Consider the following 19,449-nt stretch of genomic DNA (forward strand, 5'->3'; position numbering starts at 1 on the left):
TATTGTTCATGAGTATTATGTAACTTTGTGGTGTGATAACTCCCCGATTACTCAGATTATGTGTCATCATCACAAGCAAACATGCAATGTGACATGATATTACTTTTATTGTGAATAGTTGGTCATATCACGTAGCACATGTTTGCCAGGACTTTAAAGACCACTAGTAGGCCTACATAAAAATGTTGGCATGCAATTCAAGATTGCTATTAACATATTGCATGTTTGGGAAATGCGGAGTATCAGTTGTTTCATCGTTTTTGTTTACATGGGGTGGGTGGGGGTATTAGTTCAGATTGTCTTCACCTTTCAGGCCATGTGACATACATAGACTATGCCCAGATGGCAATAACAACGGCATGATTATGTAAGTTTGTAAGTGTGTATGAGTGTGTAGTATTTATGTACTTTTAAGTGTGACTTCAGAGTAAAAAGTCTCCAAATTTACATCTGCACCATTTATGGACAAGTGTGTCGTCCTCATTTACAAGAGAACTTTTGGTTACACGGAACAGAGTAGTAAAGTAAAATATGAGAAAATCTCTCCAAGTTTAAATGTACACCACCATAAAATCGAAGAGATGCAGCTTTAAGTTAAGGGCCGAGTACATAATGTCATTACATAGGGAAAACAGGTCTACAATTTAACATTGTCATATTCTGACAAAACAAAATACCACACCAAGTCAATACATTAAAGTTGCTAGATCAGTACTTTCGGGGTTTTCAATGTGATTTTAATAGCATAACATAACAACACCTCTTGACTTGTAGTGTACACCTATACACACACACACACACACACTAGGAGCATTGAGCTCACCAGGAGCACACACATATTAAGAGCACATAGGGCAGCCCTTAATCCTGCGTCTGGGAAGTTGGGAGTTAGGTGCCATGGATGTGAATGTGGTGCTGTTTTTTCCCCACATTTTTCTTACCAGTCAGGGTTCTTTGATCAACACAGCCTCAATACCTGTAAGCCATGGCTCAAAAAAGGATGATTGTGCATGGCATGATAGTGTTTTCCCAGTATTGCTCTCTAATCAAATTTCTTCACTTCACTCATCATCTGACTCCCTTTCTCTGTCTGTAATTTAACCTTTTGTCATACCATTTTCTAGTTTGTGGTTACAAGCGACTGTTTTGGACAACAGTGAGTGACACTATTGTGTACCTTAACAATGTCTCGATATTGGTGGGTGGCATTTTGAGCATTGTTGAATATTGCTATATTGTCATATGCTGTTGACACTGAAATGTGTATTTTTATGAAAAAATTGCATTGAGTGCTGACTATTTGTAAAAATACTTTTTGTATTCATAGAGTTCTATATTACAGCAAATCTTTTTTATTTGTGATTGCCGTATCCTTTAGCTGCACCTTATCTGAGTCTTTTTCACTAAGGAAAAAATCCATATAAGTATAAGTCAACAAAGTCAAGTCACTAGATCAGTACTTTCGGATTTTCAATGTGATTTTAATAGCACAACATAACATAACTTCAAAAAATACCACACAAACATTATAAACACACACACACACACACACAAGAATCACACATTCCTTTAGAGTTGACATCATGTCCCTCAAATGTGCTGAACCTATCCTCAGCGGTCAGAGGGAGAAGTCTGCCATAGTGAAGAGTGAGCTCGTCTGTGTCCACAGGACTGCTACTCTTGGGTCTTCCACGGAGCTGCGCGGCTTCTCCGAGCAGATGCCGCACCTGCAGCACAAGAACACGCCCTTCATTAGGCCCTGTCCATCAGCCCAGTGGTGTCTGGTGGCGGAGTGAGATCTGTAAATAGGTCAGATCTCACTAGATGCAATGTGATTGTACTGCTTACCTGTCAGATTGGTAGTACCAGTCAGAGTTTACAATTTCCTCCAATGGGAGAGGTCAACTTACAACCTCTACTGTATCTCTAGAATACATAGGCTGACATCACCTTGAGATGTTCTGGTATGGTGATTTGTATTTTTTTGAGTGGACATCTAAGAGGCAAGTATGGTGATTTGTGTTTTTTTGAGTGGACATCTAAGAGGCAAGTATGGTGATTTGTGTTTTTTTGAGTGGACATCTAAAGGCAAGTATAGTGATTTGTGTTTTTTTGAGTGGGCATCTAAAGGCAAGTATAGTGATTTGTGTTTTTTTGAGTGGGCATCTAAAGGCAAGTATAGTAATTTGTATGTTGTGGAGTGGACAGGCACATAAACTGGATTGGTGTGGCAGGGATGAAACACTTACTGTGTGCAGGGACTCTTGCAGGACTCCTGTCCTCCTCTAGGTAACCAAAGCTCAAGAGTTTGGACATGCTCACAGGGGCTGGGTTCTTGTTTGAAGCCCTGCAGACACAAAAGGTTTGATTCTCAACAGCAGGAGATATGGGACCAAAAAAAGACAAAAGGACATTAAACTTTGCACCTGCTCACATCCTTATTTGATTTTCATCAAGGTTTCCGCTGAGAAGGTCACCCTTCAAAAAGCACTGTAGTCAGTGGCACATTTGCAATGTCACCCGACACTCAGCTGAAACAGTGCCGTAAATGTGTAAACTGAAAGATGGATGGACTGTCTAGTCATTTCCATCCCCCACCCCCCTCCACAGAAAAAAAAGAAAGAAAGAAAGAAAGAAAGAAAGGAAAAAAAACGTTTTTTCGGGGAATTATTACTCTTGTTTGACAGAGCATGTCATCCAGTAAGCGATTAGAACAGGGGGCTCGGCATGTGCCAGACACCTCATGCCCGGAACAGATCCTGTTTGCTCCTATATGTACATATTTCAGAGGTCACCATGTATCCGCAAGTTCAACCGTGGTATCTGCTCATTCCATTCTTCACTAAAAGAGCCAAATTAAACATCGGAGCAGTCCTGTCCCCTTCCCCCTACTTTGCCGTTAGTGTGCTCTGGTTACTGATGTACTGTCCTACCGGGCGCTTGCGTATGCACAGCTTGTTTATGCAGAACTGGTTGCTCTTTGATCACTGTCTGCTGGCAGTTTAGGGCCATAATATTCCAGGACGCAGACCTTGAATGAATATATCCACACAACAACAAAGGTATGAAGCAAGAGAGAGCTATGTGCTGCAATAAAGACACACCCCATTTCTGTGAGTTTTTCCCCCGCTAATTTTCACAGAGCCTAAATACATGTGTGGTTGAGGTTCATGGTTCCTTTGATAATTAACACACGTGATGAGGACAGGGGAACATACACAGAGAGGACCAGGATCTCGGAAACTGGATCATTCTAGGATAAGATATTACATGCTCCTGTGATATGATTTATGGTAGACAATATGGCAATAGTCTTCTTTCCATCAGTATACAGTACACATTGAACATTACGTTCTCATAGCTCCATCAGGCCCTGTTGTGACTGTGGCACTGTGCCCACAACACTGGGACTATACACAGAGACTAAATACCACATGTTCAGCCCCTGTGCTCTGTGTTTGTAGTTCAGAGGTTCTTTGAACCCAACTACAGTTCAAAATTGAGCAACCACCCTTTTTGGTAACTTTGGCTTTCGGTTTCCTTCGTTGTCAGGGACGGGTTACATATGACAGTGAGCTATTTTAGCACATAGCACACATTCAACATGACTGGTTGCAATCACCTGACACTCAAAAAAAGCGGAATGTCTTCCCACCTCAATCTGTCACATTTTCATCGCTTTACTAACAGACACTTCATAAGACACTACTATTTAACACTGGCTACTTGGTCCAGTTATAATGAATACAAATTAGAAAATTTGGGACGTTGTGTAAAATGCAAATAAAAACAGAATGTGATAATCTCAGTCTCATAAACCCATATTTAGCAGCAAAAAAGACAGACAACATATCAAATGTTGAAAATTTGGACAATTTCATGGAAAATATATGTTTATTTTGAATTTGATGTCAATATGTTGGGAAAAGTTTACCACTGTGCTGCTTCACCCCTTCATTTAACAACATTCTGTAAATGTTTAGGAACTGAGGAGACCAGTTGCTATAGTTTTGAGAATCAAATGTTGTCCCATTCCTGCTCGATATAGGATTGCAGTTGCTCAACAGTATGGGGTATTCTTAATCATGTTTTTCATTCCATGATGCACCTAATTTGACAGGTCTGAACTGCAGACAGGCCATTTTAGCACCTGGACTCTTCCTCTATGGAGAAATACTGTTTAAATATGTGCAGAATTCATTTTGGCATTGTTTTCCTGAAATATTTAAGGTCTTCCCTGGAAAAGACATTGCCTGGATGGCAGTATATGTTGCTCAAAACCTGTATACATCATTCAGAATTGATTGTGCCTTGCCAGATGTGCAAGATGCCCATGCTGTAGGCACTAATGCACCTCCACACCGTCATAGATGTTGGGTTTCAAACTGAGCACTAAAACTAGTTGGATAGGTTGGATACTTGGATAGGCCCTCTCCTCTTTAGCCCAGATGAGTCCATTTTAAACAAGCTCAGGCCGACATAAGACAGTGGTATTTTCTGTATCATATCTAAATATAATTTTGGCTGTTGCATGGTAAAGTTTGCACTAGTATTTCTGAATTGAGTATCAAACTGTGCACATAGACAATGGTTATCTATGTAGTCGCCTAGCAACGGGGACGCTAGCTGCTCAAGCTTGTCTTGTCTGACTTGTTTTTATTCAGATTTTTTAATATTTACAATTTTATTTACGATTATTTTTCTTAATTTTTGTACATTCGTTTAGTTTAGCTGTACAGTTACAGTTTATTTCAATTATTTATTTTGTTTTTCCTGGACTGTGGACTGTATTGGCATCCTCTGCTGATGAGTGTGAAAAGTTTTTATCATTTTGTATTGATAAGATTGCTAATATTAGGTCAAATATCCCATCTCCGATGTCTCTTGCTAATGTTCCATGCCCCCCTTCTTGCCCTAATAACCTGAGCTGTTTTAGACCTATCTCTATACAGACTCTCACTGACATTGTTGCAACAATGAATCCTTCATCTAGTCCTTTAGACATTTTACCAGCCACTCTTCTCAAAAAAGTGTTTAGTGCTATAGGCCCTAGTCTGCTATCAATCTTAAATAATTCTCTTTCCTCAGGGTGTGTCCCTGACCTTTTCAAGACAGCCAGTGTTCAGCCCCTCCTAAAAAAACCTGGCCTTGATCCTTCCATTCTAAAAAACTTTCGTCCAATCTCTAAATTGCCCTTTATCTCCAAAATTCTGGAAAAGGTGGTCTTGATGCAACTTTCTGAAGTGTTAAAGGGCAATAGCATCCTGGAGAAATTTCAGTCAGGTTTTCGTCCTATGCATAGCACTGAAACTGCTCTTATCAGGGTAACCAATGATCTACTAATGGCAGCTGATTCTGGTGAGCACTCTGTTTTGGTGTTGCTGGATCTCACCGCTGCTTTTGATACCATTGATCATGCTATTTTAATTAGAAGACTAAGAGAATGGGTTGGCATAACGGGTCCTGCTTTGGACTGGTTCATATCCTATTTGTCCAACAGGACATTTTTTGTTTCAATAGGTAATTGTACTTCCTCTACCTCAGCTATTACTTGCGGTGTTCCCCAAGGTTCAATTTTAGGACCAATATTGTTTCCCCTGTATATGTTACCTCTAGGCCACATAATTCGCCGCCATAACATATCATTTCACTGCTATGCTGATGACACACAGCTGTACCTCTCAGTCAAACCAAACATGCTTAACAAGCTAACTGTACTGCAGGATTGCATAGCTGATGTGAAAGACTGGATGTCTCAGAAGACTACTTCTAGAAACTTAGGGGTTTTATTTGATACTGATTTAAAATTTGACCAACATGTAAAACTCCTTGTGCAGTCCTGTTATTATCAACTGAGAAACATTTCCAAAATCAGATCAATGCTTTCTTTAAAGGACAAAGACAGAATTATACATGCATTTGTCTCATCTAGACTTGATTACTGCAACGCCTTATTCACCTGTTTAAATCGTCATTCCATCTCTCGTTTACAAACTGTTCAGAATTCAGCAGCCAGACTTTTGACAAAGTCTAAATTTAGGGTACACATCACCCCAGTTCTGGCCAATCTTCAATGGTTGCCAGTGAGTTTTAGGATTGATTTTAAAATCCTCCTTATTACCTATAAAGCATTACATGGTTTGGCACCTGACTATTTAAAAGATTTATTAACCCCCTACTGTCCAGCTCGGCCCCTCAGATCATCCAGCCTGGGACTTTTAGTTGTTCCAGAAAGTAAACTGTCAACTAGGGGTGACCGATCATTTGCAGTTAGAGCACCCAAGCTTTGGAACAGCCTCCCTTATAACATCAAATCTGCACCATCTGTGGCTGTTTTCAAATCTAGTCTAAAGACCCACTTATATAAAATTGCTTTCTTTAAATAGTGAATGATTCCACTCATGTCTCTGCTAATTTATTATCATTATTATCATTTCTGTTTGTTTATTTTGTCTTGGGTACTATACTGTATACCTTTTCTATTTTCTTTTTTATATATATTTAGTTAAGTTTGTGTTTGTAGTTTGGTAGTTTACTATTTTATCATTTTTATTATTATTATTATTACCATTATTATTGTTGTTATCATTACTATTGTTTTGTTTTTTGCTTTGTTTTGTTTGTTTGTTTGTCTGTAGAGCACTTTGTGCTTTGTGCTTAAAAAAAGTGCTATATAAATACATTTTATTATTATTATTATTATTATCAGCGGCTTTCCTGAGCCCATACAATGATTTTCTTTACAGAAACAGGTCTGGTTTTGATGCAGTGCCATCTGAGGTCCAAAAGACCATGGCCATCCAATATTGTTTTTCAGCTCTATCCCATGTTTGCAAACATTTCTCTGGATTCTCTGAATATTTTAATTATATTATGTACTGTAGATGATGAACTCCCCAAATACTTCACAATTTCATGTTAAGAAGCATTCAAATGACATTGTTTCATCATTTGGCATCAAACGGATAGCTACATGACACTCAGCACAGCTGCAAAAATATATATAGTTTTCCCAAATTGCGGCGTTCACTGCAAGGATGAGTAATAATTTGACTGATGGCATTTCACTGCGCTAGGCCACAGATTTGCCTGCAAACAATTTATTAGGCTGTCTGCCAGTGATGACTCATAAGGGAAGCCAAGGTCAACACTTTTATATTACTTAAATGATAATAATGACACAGCATTTTTTTTTTTTAAAGTATTAATTTCTTAAGAAATACTACACATTTGATGCTGTTTAACTCATTTGTAAATGGTGCACTGTCACTTTAAGCCCATTGTGTGCCACTGTCCACACGTTCTCCTAATGATATTTTTGACCAGCTCCATTCAAATATAGCCTGTGGCTAGTCCACAAACTCTAACATTGTTTGTGCCACATGTATAGCACAATATTAACAATGATAAGCATTATATTAAGTTGGCACAAACAGCTTTCATTCCTTTGGAAATAGAAGCATGTAATGACATGATGCTTGCTAGACATTTTCTGTCTTCAAGACTCACCAGTTCCATTACACAAAGGCAAAGACAACTCTTCATATTCTTGTCCATTTTCCAAATCACAGTGAGTGCAGCCCATATATCAAAGTGCCCTGGCTCTCAACAGGGACGTCACTAGGGTTGAAAGACAGGGGGGACTTAAGGCTCTGGCATGGTCGTGCGTCACATTTGCGCGTGTCCAAGACGTGCGTCATTTTTGCCGTGAACGTGAAGCATACTCCAAATTCTGCTGTCCTGAATGCACGTAAATCGTTAAGGTTAGCGCCTGCGCACTACGGCTTAACTGTGATACTCTGCCCCACCAACTGGGGGCGGTACGTCGAGCCTGAAAGTAGGACACAACCACCAAAGAAGCCTGAAACGCCTGAAGAAAAGAATAACGTGGGATGTGCGAGCACTGAACGAAGGAAGCTGATGAAGGAAAAAGCACCACGAGTACGTTCGCCTGTCTGCTGGGAAGTTTGATAAGCTGGCCCATCGCATCGCTCCATTTATTATCCACCAGAACACACACAGCACACCTGTTGGTATAGCTGAGAGACTAGCTTAGCCTACTTGCTTATTAGGCTACTTAGGCTACAAGCCTATAGCTAAGTGACTCGGTGCTGCGAGGGCAGCAATAATTGGGACATTTTTCTAAACACAGCATGGTAAGAACGAGTTGTGCGTACATATGTCCTCAGTTAAATTTGTATTGAGTCTTCACACCTGCCTCATACCAAAAAGTATGAACCAAAAACCTGTAAATATGACGTGTCAATAAAAGTCACAAAAAAACTATTTGTGTTCATAATGTATAATGTCTCACTGTGATAATGGGTGTATTTAGAGCGAGAGGTAGCCTAGGTTATTCCTTCAATTATTATTATGATAATGCATATCCGGTGTTGACAGGCGAGTTTCGAGATTTGAGTTCAGCATTGTTCAGGAGCTAGGTGATAATGATTGCACCTGGGAGAGGTAGGCTACATTCCCTTTATTATTATAATCACTATTGATAACGCATTATATACGGAACAGGCGAGAATGCATCTCGATCAGCAAGTGTTACTGGGTTTCGCCTGAGCGTTGTAGATAGATACCTTTATATGGCTCTGGGTTTCGCGATTTGATTTCAGCATTGTTCAGTAATAGGTGCTAGGCTACGCTCATTTTTAAAAGATGCATTTAATCCGAAGTCATGTCAGCTCTCTATGCAGGGAGTAGGGCTGTCACTTTTTATTTGAACATGACGTGAAATATCCGTAGTCAAACTATAAATAAACTATTCGGTTTTTAGTGCTGTGTAGCGCATTTCTACAGTCTATGATTAGTTTTATTTTATTGTTTGCCATCTCATTCAGTGCTACATGATCCAGGGCTCATGACCAAAGCAAGCCAATATAATAGCCAGTAGCCACAATGAGCCATATGCAGCCACCCTGTTTCGACAATCAGGTGACGCACAGAACGGCCAGCAGACAATTACGTCCCCAACTCATCTAAAATCTGGTGTCTTGAAATACTTTACATAAAGTGACCGTTAAATATAATGTTAAAGAATGTATCTGTGGATAATTGTGGCTTTAATCGGTCGAAGTTGACTCCGTGTCGTGGTGTCTCACGTAACTCAAAGCCAGGCAAGCTGAGGACAGGCGCTCTCTCTGCTCCATCGTCGTTATGGTAACCAAACAAGTCTTCTTCTGTCTAGGTTTGTTTGTAGGTTTAAGTTTTGTTCTTCTATGTGGTCCATCTACTGGAGGGGAGTGTTTACAGCAGTTCCGTTTCACACATGCGCAGTCTACGCGTCACTTTGACGCGCGGTCTTAAAATTCGGTCAACTCAAAGACGCGACGCATGCTGTAAAAATGACGCAATTCTCGTCACGCGCTCACCAGTGCCGCGTGCGCGGGACGCAGACGCGGGAGCGTACCATAGGCTTTAGCCCCCAGGATTATAATGCGCGGGCATGGAGCGCGCCAAAAAAAAAATCATCACACCTTAAAAGGGATTCCGTGAATTGGTAGCTACCCTTTGAGGCCTAGGCTATTGTCAGTGCAATTTTACTATTATGCTCATTGGGCCAACACAGTATAGGTTACCCATATATGGGAAAGTATGATGTGTAATAATAATATATAATACCCCCCCCCCCCTACTTGTTACAGAGTGGAAAATGGTATGCTAAATGGTTACATAACTGACAGAGAAAGGGAGTGCAAAGGTGAGATGTTCTCAGTTAAGAGAAGTGAAACCTGACTAAAAGAGAACACTGACTAGACTTGTACTAAAATACTCTTTTGAGCCATCACTGTCTGGATGTGAATGTTGCACAATACCATCAAATTCTAAAAGCAGAAATTATGCCTTCTCTCTCCGCCCTTCCTCTCTATTTTTATTTTTTATTTAGCACTTGTAAAAAGACAGAGTCAAAAAAGAAACAAAGAAAATAAATCAGTGCAGGAAGAGGCAGTAAGCCCAGACTGGCTTATATATGAGGCCTCCACCTAAAAAAGTAACATAACAACAAGAGCCACAACAAAAGTATCAAAACAATATAAATTTAAAAAAATATAAAAGAAAAAGGAAAAGAAGAAAGAAAAAGTATGAACAAACAGTGTAAGCACTACAGTAGAACACACTACTATGACAGAAGTCTTCAGCAGAACCAGCTATAGACCAGCGATTTAATTAGCCTTTAGGCATCTTTTAAAATGATTAGTAGTAAAACAATTCAAGGCCAGATGTGAACATTTTTTCCATATTTTAGCGCCCCTATAACGTATGGAAAATTGAGCTTGACATGTTTTAAGTTGAGGAGGGTGAAAATCATTAGCTTGCCTCGTTACATATGAGTGAACCTGTGAATTAGTTAGCACTTAAAGTGCTCAGGAATCTTTCCATTAAAATGATATATTTCATAAATAAAAACACAGGTTTGAAGTACATTAATATCATTAACAGTAAGGATTTTCAGTTCTTTAAATAAAGGAGTAGATGCAGCACTCCATTCAGAACAGGTTGCAATTCTAACAAAACGCTTTTGAAGGAACAGTAATTTGTGAATAGTGGAATGACATTTGATCAGTGTTTTTTTTTAAGTTGAAAAGGTAGTGCTTAACTAGCTACTACAAAGTACTGTTAACTTATTTAACTAGATGTACTGCATAGCGGTACAAAATATGACCGCCGCTCAGTCCTGTACATCCGTTCCGCGAAAATAAATCACACTTCAATTTGTCTCCATATTTTACTCCATCCCCCACTCTTGAAACTTTTGTGCATGCTTGTTTGGCATGCCTGAGTGTGTGTGTGCGGCTGCACAGAAAGTAGCCTGGTGAATAGATTGTAGAATAGCCAAAGAAGATGTAGCATTGTTATAAAACCTTTAAAATCTCTAAACAATCACAAGTAGGGCAGTTCATCACAGTTCATCCATTGCAACTGGATTGATGAAAGGTCACTTACACCTGTAGGCTACATTGTATTTGGGAAAAGCAAAAGGTATCAGCATAATTTTATTTATAAATAAACAAAAACATCTCTGTCAGTTCCATGCCGTTTTCAACAGCTATCAAAAACAAAGGTCATTTTTGGATGGATGGATTTTTTGTGAATGTTTCTTCTTCTACATAAGATTTTAGTCATCTTTAGTTCATGTAATACTTTATTGTCAATAAACCTACCTACCTACCTAGGTCCTTATTGATATTATAAGATTAACGTACCTGCAGTAAAAACCAAGCATGTCCGATAAACATCCTCAGATTTATTTCGGCTTCAAGAAGAAATGGGAATTACATTTCATGTGAACATTGTCCTATCCTTATTAGACGTTCTCTGCGGTAAACAGTCCTTGTAGGAAGCGTCCATTGTTTTTCCAACCCACTTTTAACTTCCAACAAAATTACGTCTCACTGCAACGATGCGCCATCTAGTGGACAAACGATTACTTATCGCCAATACTGGAAATGCAGCCATGATGATGATGATGAATATTTATTTTGGCTTTCTTTTAATCCTACTGAATTTATAATTATGTATCGGCCGTTCTAATACCGATAGTATGTGGGTGCCTGTGTGTGTGTATATGTGTGCACCGCCATCTACAGGCCAATGAGTGTACAGTCACTAAATGTACACATAACCTAATTTTTTTAGGACCCCCCATGGATGAAATTCTACGAAACTTGGCATACCCCCAGAGAATGCCAGGTCAATCATACACATAACATTTGGTGCAGTTCTGAACATCTTAACTGAAGATAGGGGCGATTAAAGCAGAATAATATTGCATTTTCATTTTTTACCGGGGGGGTGCAAATCACAAATGAGTGATTATGGGCCAGGTTGATGTGGGCCCTTAAGGGCCAACATACCATAAAAGATTCTTCATCCTCAGTGCCACGGTTCAGGTAGTTATTTAGTTATTTCGGGGGGCCCAGCACGGGGGGTGAGTGGCCCCCAGGGACGAAACGAAATTTTTCCGTAAAAGTCTAGTGGGGCTACATACCCACCAAATTTCATGTGCCCCGGTGGTTCGGTGTCCCGGGTATCGTTGACCAAAAATTCAGGAAGTAGATGACAGAAAATAAAAAATAAAAAACTTTGACAATCCCTATATGACCGCTTCGCTAGCGGCGGTCATAATAATTCATCATTCAACAATCAAACAATCATTAAACAATATTCAAACCTAAACAATTGCACCCTAAGCTATGAACCTTTTTAACCAGATAAGTCATAGGCTACATTAGTCCTTTGAGGATAGGCTATATTCAGTGCAATTTTACAATTAGCTCTCTGGTCATTGTAAGGGCCAGCTATTATGCTAGGATATCGTTTTCAAGACAGTGGCTTCCCATATCTGTGAAAGTATGATGTGATCATACTTGCATATGTTATGTCAGCCTATATGTCAAGGAAAAATACTTTGTGTCTCATGATTGTTACATTCATGTCAGCTGAAACATGATGGTAGACATAGCTATCTATTCAAAAGCACAGTTGATGCTTGTGGATGCCATGATCAACTTTTGATTCTTTGATATGAACCAAGTTAATTATTTTGGGCTATAACATTAGAATTTCAGGTCAAAGTTGGATACCATGCAGAAATGTGCTGCAATTTCAACTCAGGAACGGCCTAAGTAGGCCTGGAGAAGAATGCTTCATATCGTCGTGTCCGGTAAAGTCTGCTGTTTATTTGGATGGTTTGCCCTGTGTTGTGAAGCGTTCGTGAGATATGTCATCAAGTAATGAGTGGAGATGGACGAAGCGCATTGTGCAGAATGGAAATATGACTAAATTCCATGTATGTCCAACGTTAATTTTCTCGCGAACCGTTTATCACAGCACCTAGCCGCTAATATCATTGGAAAGCTCCGATTGCGCTTTCATGTGACATCTGATTTATGTGAGATAAGATATAGGCTACTCTGTGAGCAATTCAACAGGGGAAAATGGATGTGCATTTTTTTTACATATTTTTAGGGGGGCTTTTGATCATCTTAGGGTGGCTTCAGCCCCCCAAAAATAGAATGACGTCCCTGGCTCTCACAGTTTATAACAGTAGTGAGAAACGGATAAATCCGAAATATCCTCTAACCTCATCTTAGTTGCATTCATGATTTCCTTTTATACGTTCGTTATAATTAAAAGGAGATCACTGTACTCTGCCCGCTTGTCTCCGCTATTTGTTTTTTTTTTCTTTTTTCGTCCGGAAGTGAAAGCATTTCTGGGGTGACTGGTCCACGATCAGGAAATAAATGTTTTTATCGAGACATGTCAAGTTATTACAAGTCAAAGAGGCAAAGTCCGAGTCAAGTCTTGAGTGAATAGTATTCAAGTCCAAGTCGAGTCGCAAGTCATGCTGAATTTTATCAAGTCGAGTCTGAAGTCATTAAAATCATGACTCAAGTCTGACTCGAGTCCAAGTCATGTGACTCGAGTCCACATGTCTGCTTTCTCATACCCAATTGTGTTGCCAGTTACCCTAATTAGTTATGAAACATTCCTCCTTTTGTTTTCTTTATCATTAAACAACTTTTCCAGCATTTTGTTACCCCCCATCCCAACTTTTTTTTTTAACATGTTGCTGGTATCAAATTCAAAATTAACATATATTTTCCATGACATAGTGAAATTTGTCATTTTCAATATTTGATATGTTGTCAGTGTTCTTTTTGCAACTAAATGAGTTTAAGAGATTTGCAGATTATTACATTCTGTTCACATTTTACACAACGTCCCAACTTTTTCTAATTTGGGTTGTACACAACAATACCATGAGCCTAAGCACTAAACCAAATTCCAGGCGATGTTCCATCATACTGGCAATAAAGCATTGGCTTGACTTGTAGTGTACACCTACACACACACACACACACACACACACACACACACTAGGAGCATTGAGCTCACCAGGAGCACACACATATTAAGAGCACACAAACACAGCCAGAACAGAGAGCAGTCCTTAATACTGCGTCCGAGAAGTTGGGAGTTAGGTGCCAGGGATGTGGATGTGGATATGGTGCTGTTCAATCACCCACATTTTTCTTACCAGTCAGGGTACTTCTACTTTTTTTTTGTTTCAGTTCGTATTTCATGCTTTCTTGATCAATACAGTGAGCCTCAATACCGTAATCCATGGCTCAAAAAAGGAAGTTTGTGGTTACAAGCGATTGTTTTGGACAACAGTGACTGACACTATTGTACCTTAACAATGTCTCGATATTGGTGGGTGGCATTTTGAGCATTGTTGAATACTGCTATATTGTCATATGCTGTTGACACTGAAATGTGTATTTTGATGAAAAATTGCATTGAGTGCTGTGTTGTGACTATTATCAATTTTTGTATTCATAGAGTTCTATTTTACAGCAAATATTTCTTGTTTGTGATTGCCATTTAGCTGTACCTTATCTGACTATTTTTCCCTAAGGAAAAAATCTATATATGCTGTAAGTACTGTATATAAGTATAAGTACACTTGAGTACCATAAGTACCATTTGGTCTTAATCAGATCAACTGACATAATAATTAACACTGTCCAATTGAATAACAACATACTGTTTGATTATGTTTCATTAATAAAGATAAGCCTTCTTTCTTTAAATTCATGCAAGAGCAACTATTACACTTTTGAGACCTGTTTCATTGTTATTTTAGGTCAGCACTTTATCTTGGCTGTTTAATCCCTGGGTCGCCATTCTGCATAATGAAAGACCTATTTTAAAATATAATAACACCATCAGCAAGCCACATGAGAACTTGCCTACCAGACATGTTGCATTGGCTGCTAATCAGTCTAATACAGTCTTTGTTTTTTTAGAATTTTACATAATGCATGCTTTATGAACAAGCTTACATAAACAATTAATTTAAAAGTTGGCATAGAAACACAATTTATGACATACAAGACAAATTATTTTGGGATAAGCCAAGACGTTTTGAAGCATCCCAACCTGATAAGTGAAGTATCAATTTCCCCCAAAATGATTTAACACATTACAACTAGTAAAAAATCACTACTGACCTGACCTCTTTGACTGCAATGTGATAAAGAAGAAAATGAAGAGTTTGGTTCCCAAATTGCTATATCTCCATTTTTAAAAAACATTAAAAAGTCATGTAGTTTGATTGTGTATTTCAGGTATTTCAGGTATAGTGTATTTCAATATTAATACAATTGCAATTGTGTTGTTTGATTGAGTAAAGTTAAATCAAACAATACCCAATTACTGTTCTACTGAAATTACTTGGAAAGCCAAATGTAAAAAAATGATTTATGAAAATTCGTTAAAATGGAGGATATAGCGTTTTGGGACCAAACTCTTCAAATATTGTTATGTCTGAATAAAGGCAATTTTAATATCATGAATAGTAGTAATAGACACTGCAGCGCTTTGAAATTTTAAGTCATTATAATCACATTAATCAACATTAATTAATTACATTTTTGAAATCTACAGAAAAGGTTAGCCCAAGAAATAAGCAATATTGCAATAAGCGAACGGACGTCTTGTGGAGGGATATGAAAGACGTTAATCAACCCGTTACCATTGACAGCGGTGATTATATACTTTGCCGGTGATTATATAGATTTAACATAGGCCCGAACGTTGGGAAGGCCCATTCATGTGAATGGAACTTTCTGCAGCACTCTGAAGAGCCGTGTAATAAAATCACATTAATCAACATTAATTAATTACATTTTTGAATTCTACAGAAAAGGTTAGCCCAAAGGATCCATGAATGTTGGGATTTGGACAAATAGGCTTGTTTGCCAAAATGCTTAAAATGACTCAAAACTTCAAAGGACGTTAGTTTCAAAACTATAAGTTGTGGATTTCTCTCTAGGTTTTGTGAGTAGGTGACCTGTGAGCCCCTGGGTGATCGGACATGAAATTACTCATTTCTGCGAGGGCAAAAAAAGAGAAAAATCTCTTGGGAAAACACTATGTGGTTGACACTTTAACCAGTATGGTGCCCCTGCTGTATGTGTTATGACTCTGACCCAGCTCGCATTTACCGTATAAACCATAAACGAACAATAATTCTGGGATTTATGTAAATATTCCTTATGAAACCTTAAAATGAATTATGATATTTCCTATGCCCCCCCCCCCCCCCCCCCACAAAGTGTCCATTTTAAACCATTCAGAAAAAAAGTAAAGAAAAATCCGCACACTCAAGTCCTTTACTCTACTCTACTTGTTTGCAAAGACTTGAGTGTGCAGATTTTTCTTTACTTTTTATTGAGTTACTTGTTAATCCAGCACCTCAACAGATGAGCGGTGATTTTTTTGACCTTTTTACCAAACCATTCAGAAAACAAAGCCCAAATGTGAAATTCAAGACTGCCATCTTGTGGAGATATGGTGTCAATGGCAAAATAAAATAACTCACTGTTTTCTGAACTTATTGGCCTCTTGGTATTTTGGTGATATGGTCAACTTCTTCAGTTTGCTTGCTGAATCATCAATGTCAAGTGTCTGAGAAGGGTAAAAAAACAAGTTTCACTTTTCAGGAGCAGTGTATACACTTTGAAAGGGCCATTATATCAGGGATTTCCACAGGACCAGATGTGACATACACAAGAGGAGTTATGGAGTGTAGGATATGCTATGCTATGAATATTTTGACTGCATGTTTACCCATCTATCCATCAGTAAATGTTTAGCATTGCTTTACACAAGAGGTGTTCAACAGCAGGATGTATATAGGTCTGAATTAGGGCTGCACAATTATCGCAATCGCAATATAAACCAACACAATTACATATTCGCAAAAGCTACAAATAATCGTACAGTGAATTTTGTCACATTTATGCCTTTTTTGTTCATGTCATCCTCCTTGACTGTGCCACTTCTGGTTGGTGGGTGTGCGTAGTACATGAGGGGCACAGAAACTCTGATTGGTGAGCTTCACAGTTGGTCGGGGGTCCTGTGCTTTTTCTGCACTGGGCGTGCTCACCAATCAGGGGTGGCACAAATTAAAGAGATATTTGGAATATTGAGCTGAATCATTTGACATTGACATTCATTGACATTAAAATCGTGCAGCCCTAGTCTGAATCATTGCTGAAGTAAACAAATTGAAAAGTTTTATTTATTTTATAGCCTACACCTCATGGCTCATGGTCATTAAAAAAAGACACTGATTTGAAATATATAGAGTAATTTAAGTCACACTTTTCTTTTCACACAAGTCACCTCTTCAGTAGTAATACTATCAGCCTCTCGCTCCCAAGCGGACTTATTATCACTCCCAAAGGGAATATCTAGCGGTTGAATGGACTTCTTTGCACTTTTCTGGAACTCCTGATGTACCAAGAACCTTGGATTGGTTCCTTTAGTTGGGCTGTAAGTAGAGAAACTGTGACAAAAGTCCCTTTGGCCCAGAATGATGGCGTAACTGTCAGTGCAGTTGCCCTTTCAGACCCTTTCGCATGCCCTCAAAACAAGAAATAACAATCAATACTGATCAGATCTAAACATTCTTGTGGTCAAACACTAGAATACAACAATGTAATAGGTAAAAGGTAGCCTACACTTCAGATTCGTCTTGCCTTTGACTCATTAAAGACTGCTGATGCCATGGTGTTTGTTCCATGTTAGTAATAGGCGATCAGGGATGGATTACTGCACGGGCCTACTGGGCCCAGGCCCAGGGGCCCAAGGGGTCAGGGGGCCCTGAAGCCCAAGCCTTTGCATGGAATCATTGCCTCAATATCAACAAATCAGGATGTAGGCTATGAATCTGATTGAATTTAGTATTGGCCATCCCCAAAATGCACCAGAATACAGGAAATCACATCAAACAAATAAAAAAAAATTGGGGGGAGGACCCCCAAACCCCCTTTCCTACATATACAACTATTAGTGGGGGGCCCTTAATACATCTGGGCCCAGGGGCCCGAAAGTTCATAATCCGCCCATGTAGGCGATAACAGTTTTAGTGTTTTGCTCAGATTTACCTGGATGACTCATGGTCATCTGAGTCAACACAGAACCAATCGGGAGGTTTGTATGGTGCATTTGTTTTGACGGTCATATCTGTTTCTTCATGCCACAATAATCCTGCCAAACGATCAAACACACTGTCAGTCATGTAGGCTAATCAAGGCAATATAAACAGTGAGTAGCAAAAGTCTATCCAAAGACAAAAAATAACCCAACTTATCAGGTGCAAGTGCAACTTGTAGGCCTACATTTTACATACGGTAATAGTAAATACCTTTGTGTCCACCTTGTTTTGCAAGTTTGACATAATTTGAATCTGTCTCGAAAACGCCTAAACGGCGGCAACTGACACTGTCATCAACGGGGTCCTGAATGTCGAGAGACAGTCCAGGAATCTGCGAGGTGACTTTAGGGCCTTGGGGAGTGGCATCACCTTTATGTTCGTTGCCCATTTCTGTCTCTGGAAAAGAAGTACGAGGAAGTATGAGGAACAATAGTTTAACTTTTATTAGGCTATGTTAGGCGGTGTGAGGCCCACAAAAGACAACTTTACCTATAATGCTGTGAAACTATAACGTTATGCTTCACTTAATTATTTTAACTTAACGTTATAGCGATAAATTAACGTTAACGCTAGTCCTATCGAGCTATCAGCTAACGTTAACGTTCTTACTTTCACACGACCAAATACACATCATTAAGTATCACTTTCTCTATTAAGTAAAACTAGTTTCAGAGGGGGGAAAAGAAGCGCAACTCTGAATCACGCAGCTCAGCCTTAGCCTACCTCTCGACGTTTCTTGTTTAAGCGATGTGTCTTCGTGTAACGATAACATAAAAAATTTTCTACTTCAGAGCTATCCCGCTTCAGTTGCTGTTGTGTTTACGCGTAACCATGGAAATGAAATTACCGCTGGGAACAGCTGTAGACCGTAGCCTACGTTCTGCTTCGCGTGTCGCATTTCCTCACTTGCGACCTGCGACAGAATGGACAAATGAAATCGTCCTCGCCAGGGGCCTCTTTAGGCTACAGAAAAATATCCTACAGTGCACCCGGGGGTCTTAAAAGTATTGAATTAAAACCGTGGTAAAGTTGGTTTTATATTGGACGTTGGATATTCGACACATTCGAAAAATCTACGATGGTCCAGTTTGTGTCAAACCAACTTTAATGTGTTTAAACAAGGTCTGCCTATATTACACAAAGCTTCTTTTGTCCAAAAACCCATGTTTTGATTTTATGATTTTTTTATGCTGATGAAAGATTTCATTCTATTGTGCGGCTTCACCTTTTGACTTACCCATACTAAAACACATCTCCTGAACTCGGCTTACTGCCCTTTCTAGGACACAAAGCTTCTTTTTCCCTAAAACCTGCTCTTTGATTTTATACAATTTTTAATGTTAAATGTTTCAAATCTATTATGCGGCTTGCCTTTTTGACCTACCCATGTCAAAACACATCTGGTGAACTTGGATTACTGCTCTATATAG

General features: G+C 39.0%; 1 protein-coding gene across 2 annotated transcripts; it reads right to left on the reverse strand.

The window, feature by feature from the left end:
- Positions 1-1,457: 1,457 nt before the first annotated feature.
- LOC143099661 (uncharacterized protein C7orf57 homolog) lies at positions 1,458-18,954 on the reverse strand. Of its 2 annotated transcripts, none has more exons than XM_076262575.1 (7): positions 18,743-18,952; positions 18,230-18,415; positions 17,970-18,072; positions 17,206-17,353; positions 16,400-16,485; positions 2,250-2,347; positions 1,458-1,727 (listed from the first exon to the last, which is right to left on the reverse strand). In XM_076262575.1, exons 1-7 carry the CDS (start codon positions 18,789-18,791, stop codon positions 1,675-1,677), a joined length of 723 nt encoding a protein of 240 aa, XP_076118690.1. In that variant the 5' UTR covers positions 18,792-18,952; the 3' UTR covers positions 1,458-1,674. The 2 variants fall into 2 exon arrangements, with proteins under 2 accessions (XP_076118690.1, XP_076118692.1); XM_076262577.1 differs by having other exon boundaries at positions 1,712-1,799; positions 18,743-18,954.
- Between the last annotated feature and the right edge of the window lie 495 nt (positions 18,955-19,449).

Source organism: Alosa pseudoharengus, unplaced genomic scaffold, assembly GCF_046254945.1.
Source record: "Alosa pseudoharengus isolate Yale_2024_CS ecotype anadromous, Long Island Sound unplaced genomic scaffold, YU_APseudo_1.1 YU_APseudo_1.1_scf_3, whole genome shotgun sequence".
NCBI lineage: Eukaryota > Metazoa > Chordata > Actinopteri > Clupeiformes > Clupeidae > Alosa > Alosa pseudoharengus.

Excerpts from the sequence above, each read along its gene's own strand:
- LOC143099661 (XM_076262575.1), bottom strand. The coding sequence starts at position 18,791 with ATGTTATCGTTACACGAAGACACATCGCTTAAACAAGAAACGTCGAGA. Across the intron at positions 16,486-17,205 it reads ATAGTATTACTACTGAAGAG|ACACTTGACATTGATGATTC; the intron begins GTGACTTGTGTG and ends TACCCTTCTCAG. Across the intron at positions 1,728-2,249 it reads TGCAAGAGTCCCTGCACACA|GTGCGGCATCTGCTCGGAGA; the intron begins GTAAGTGTTTCA and ends CTTGTGCTGCAG.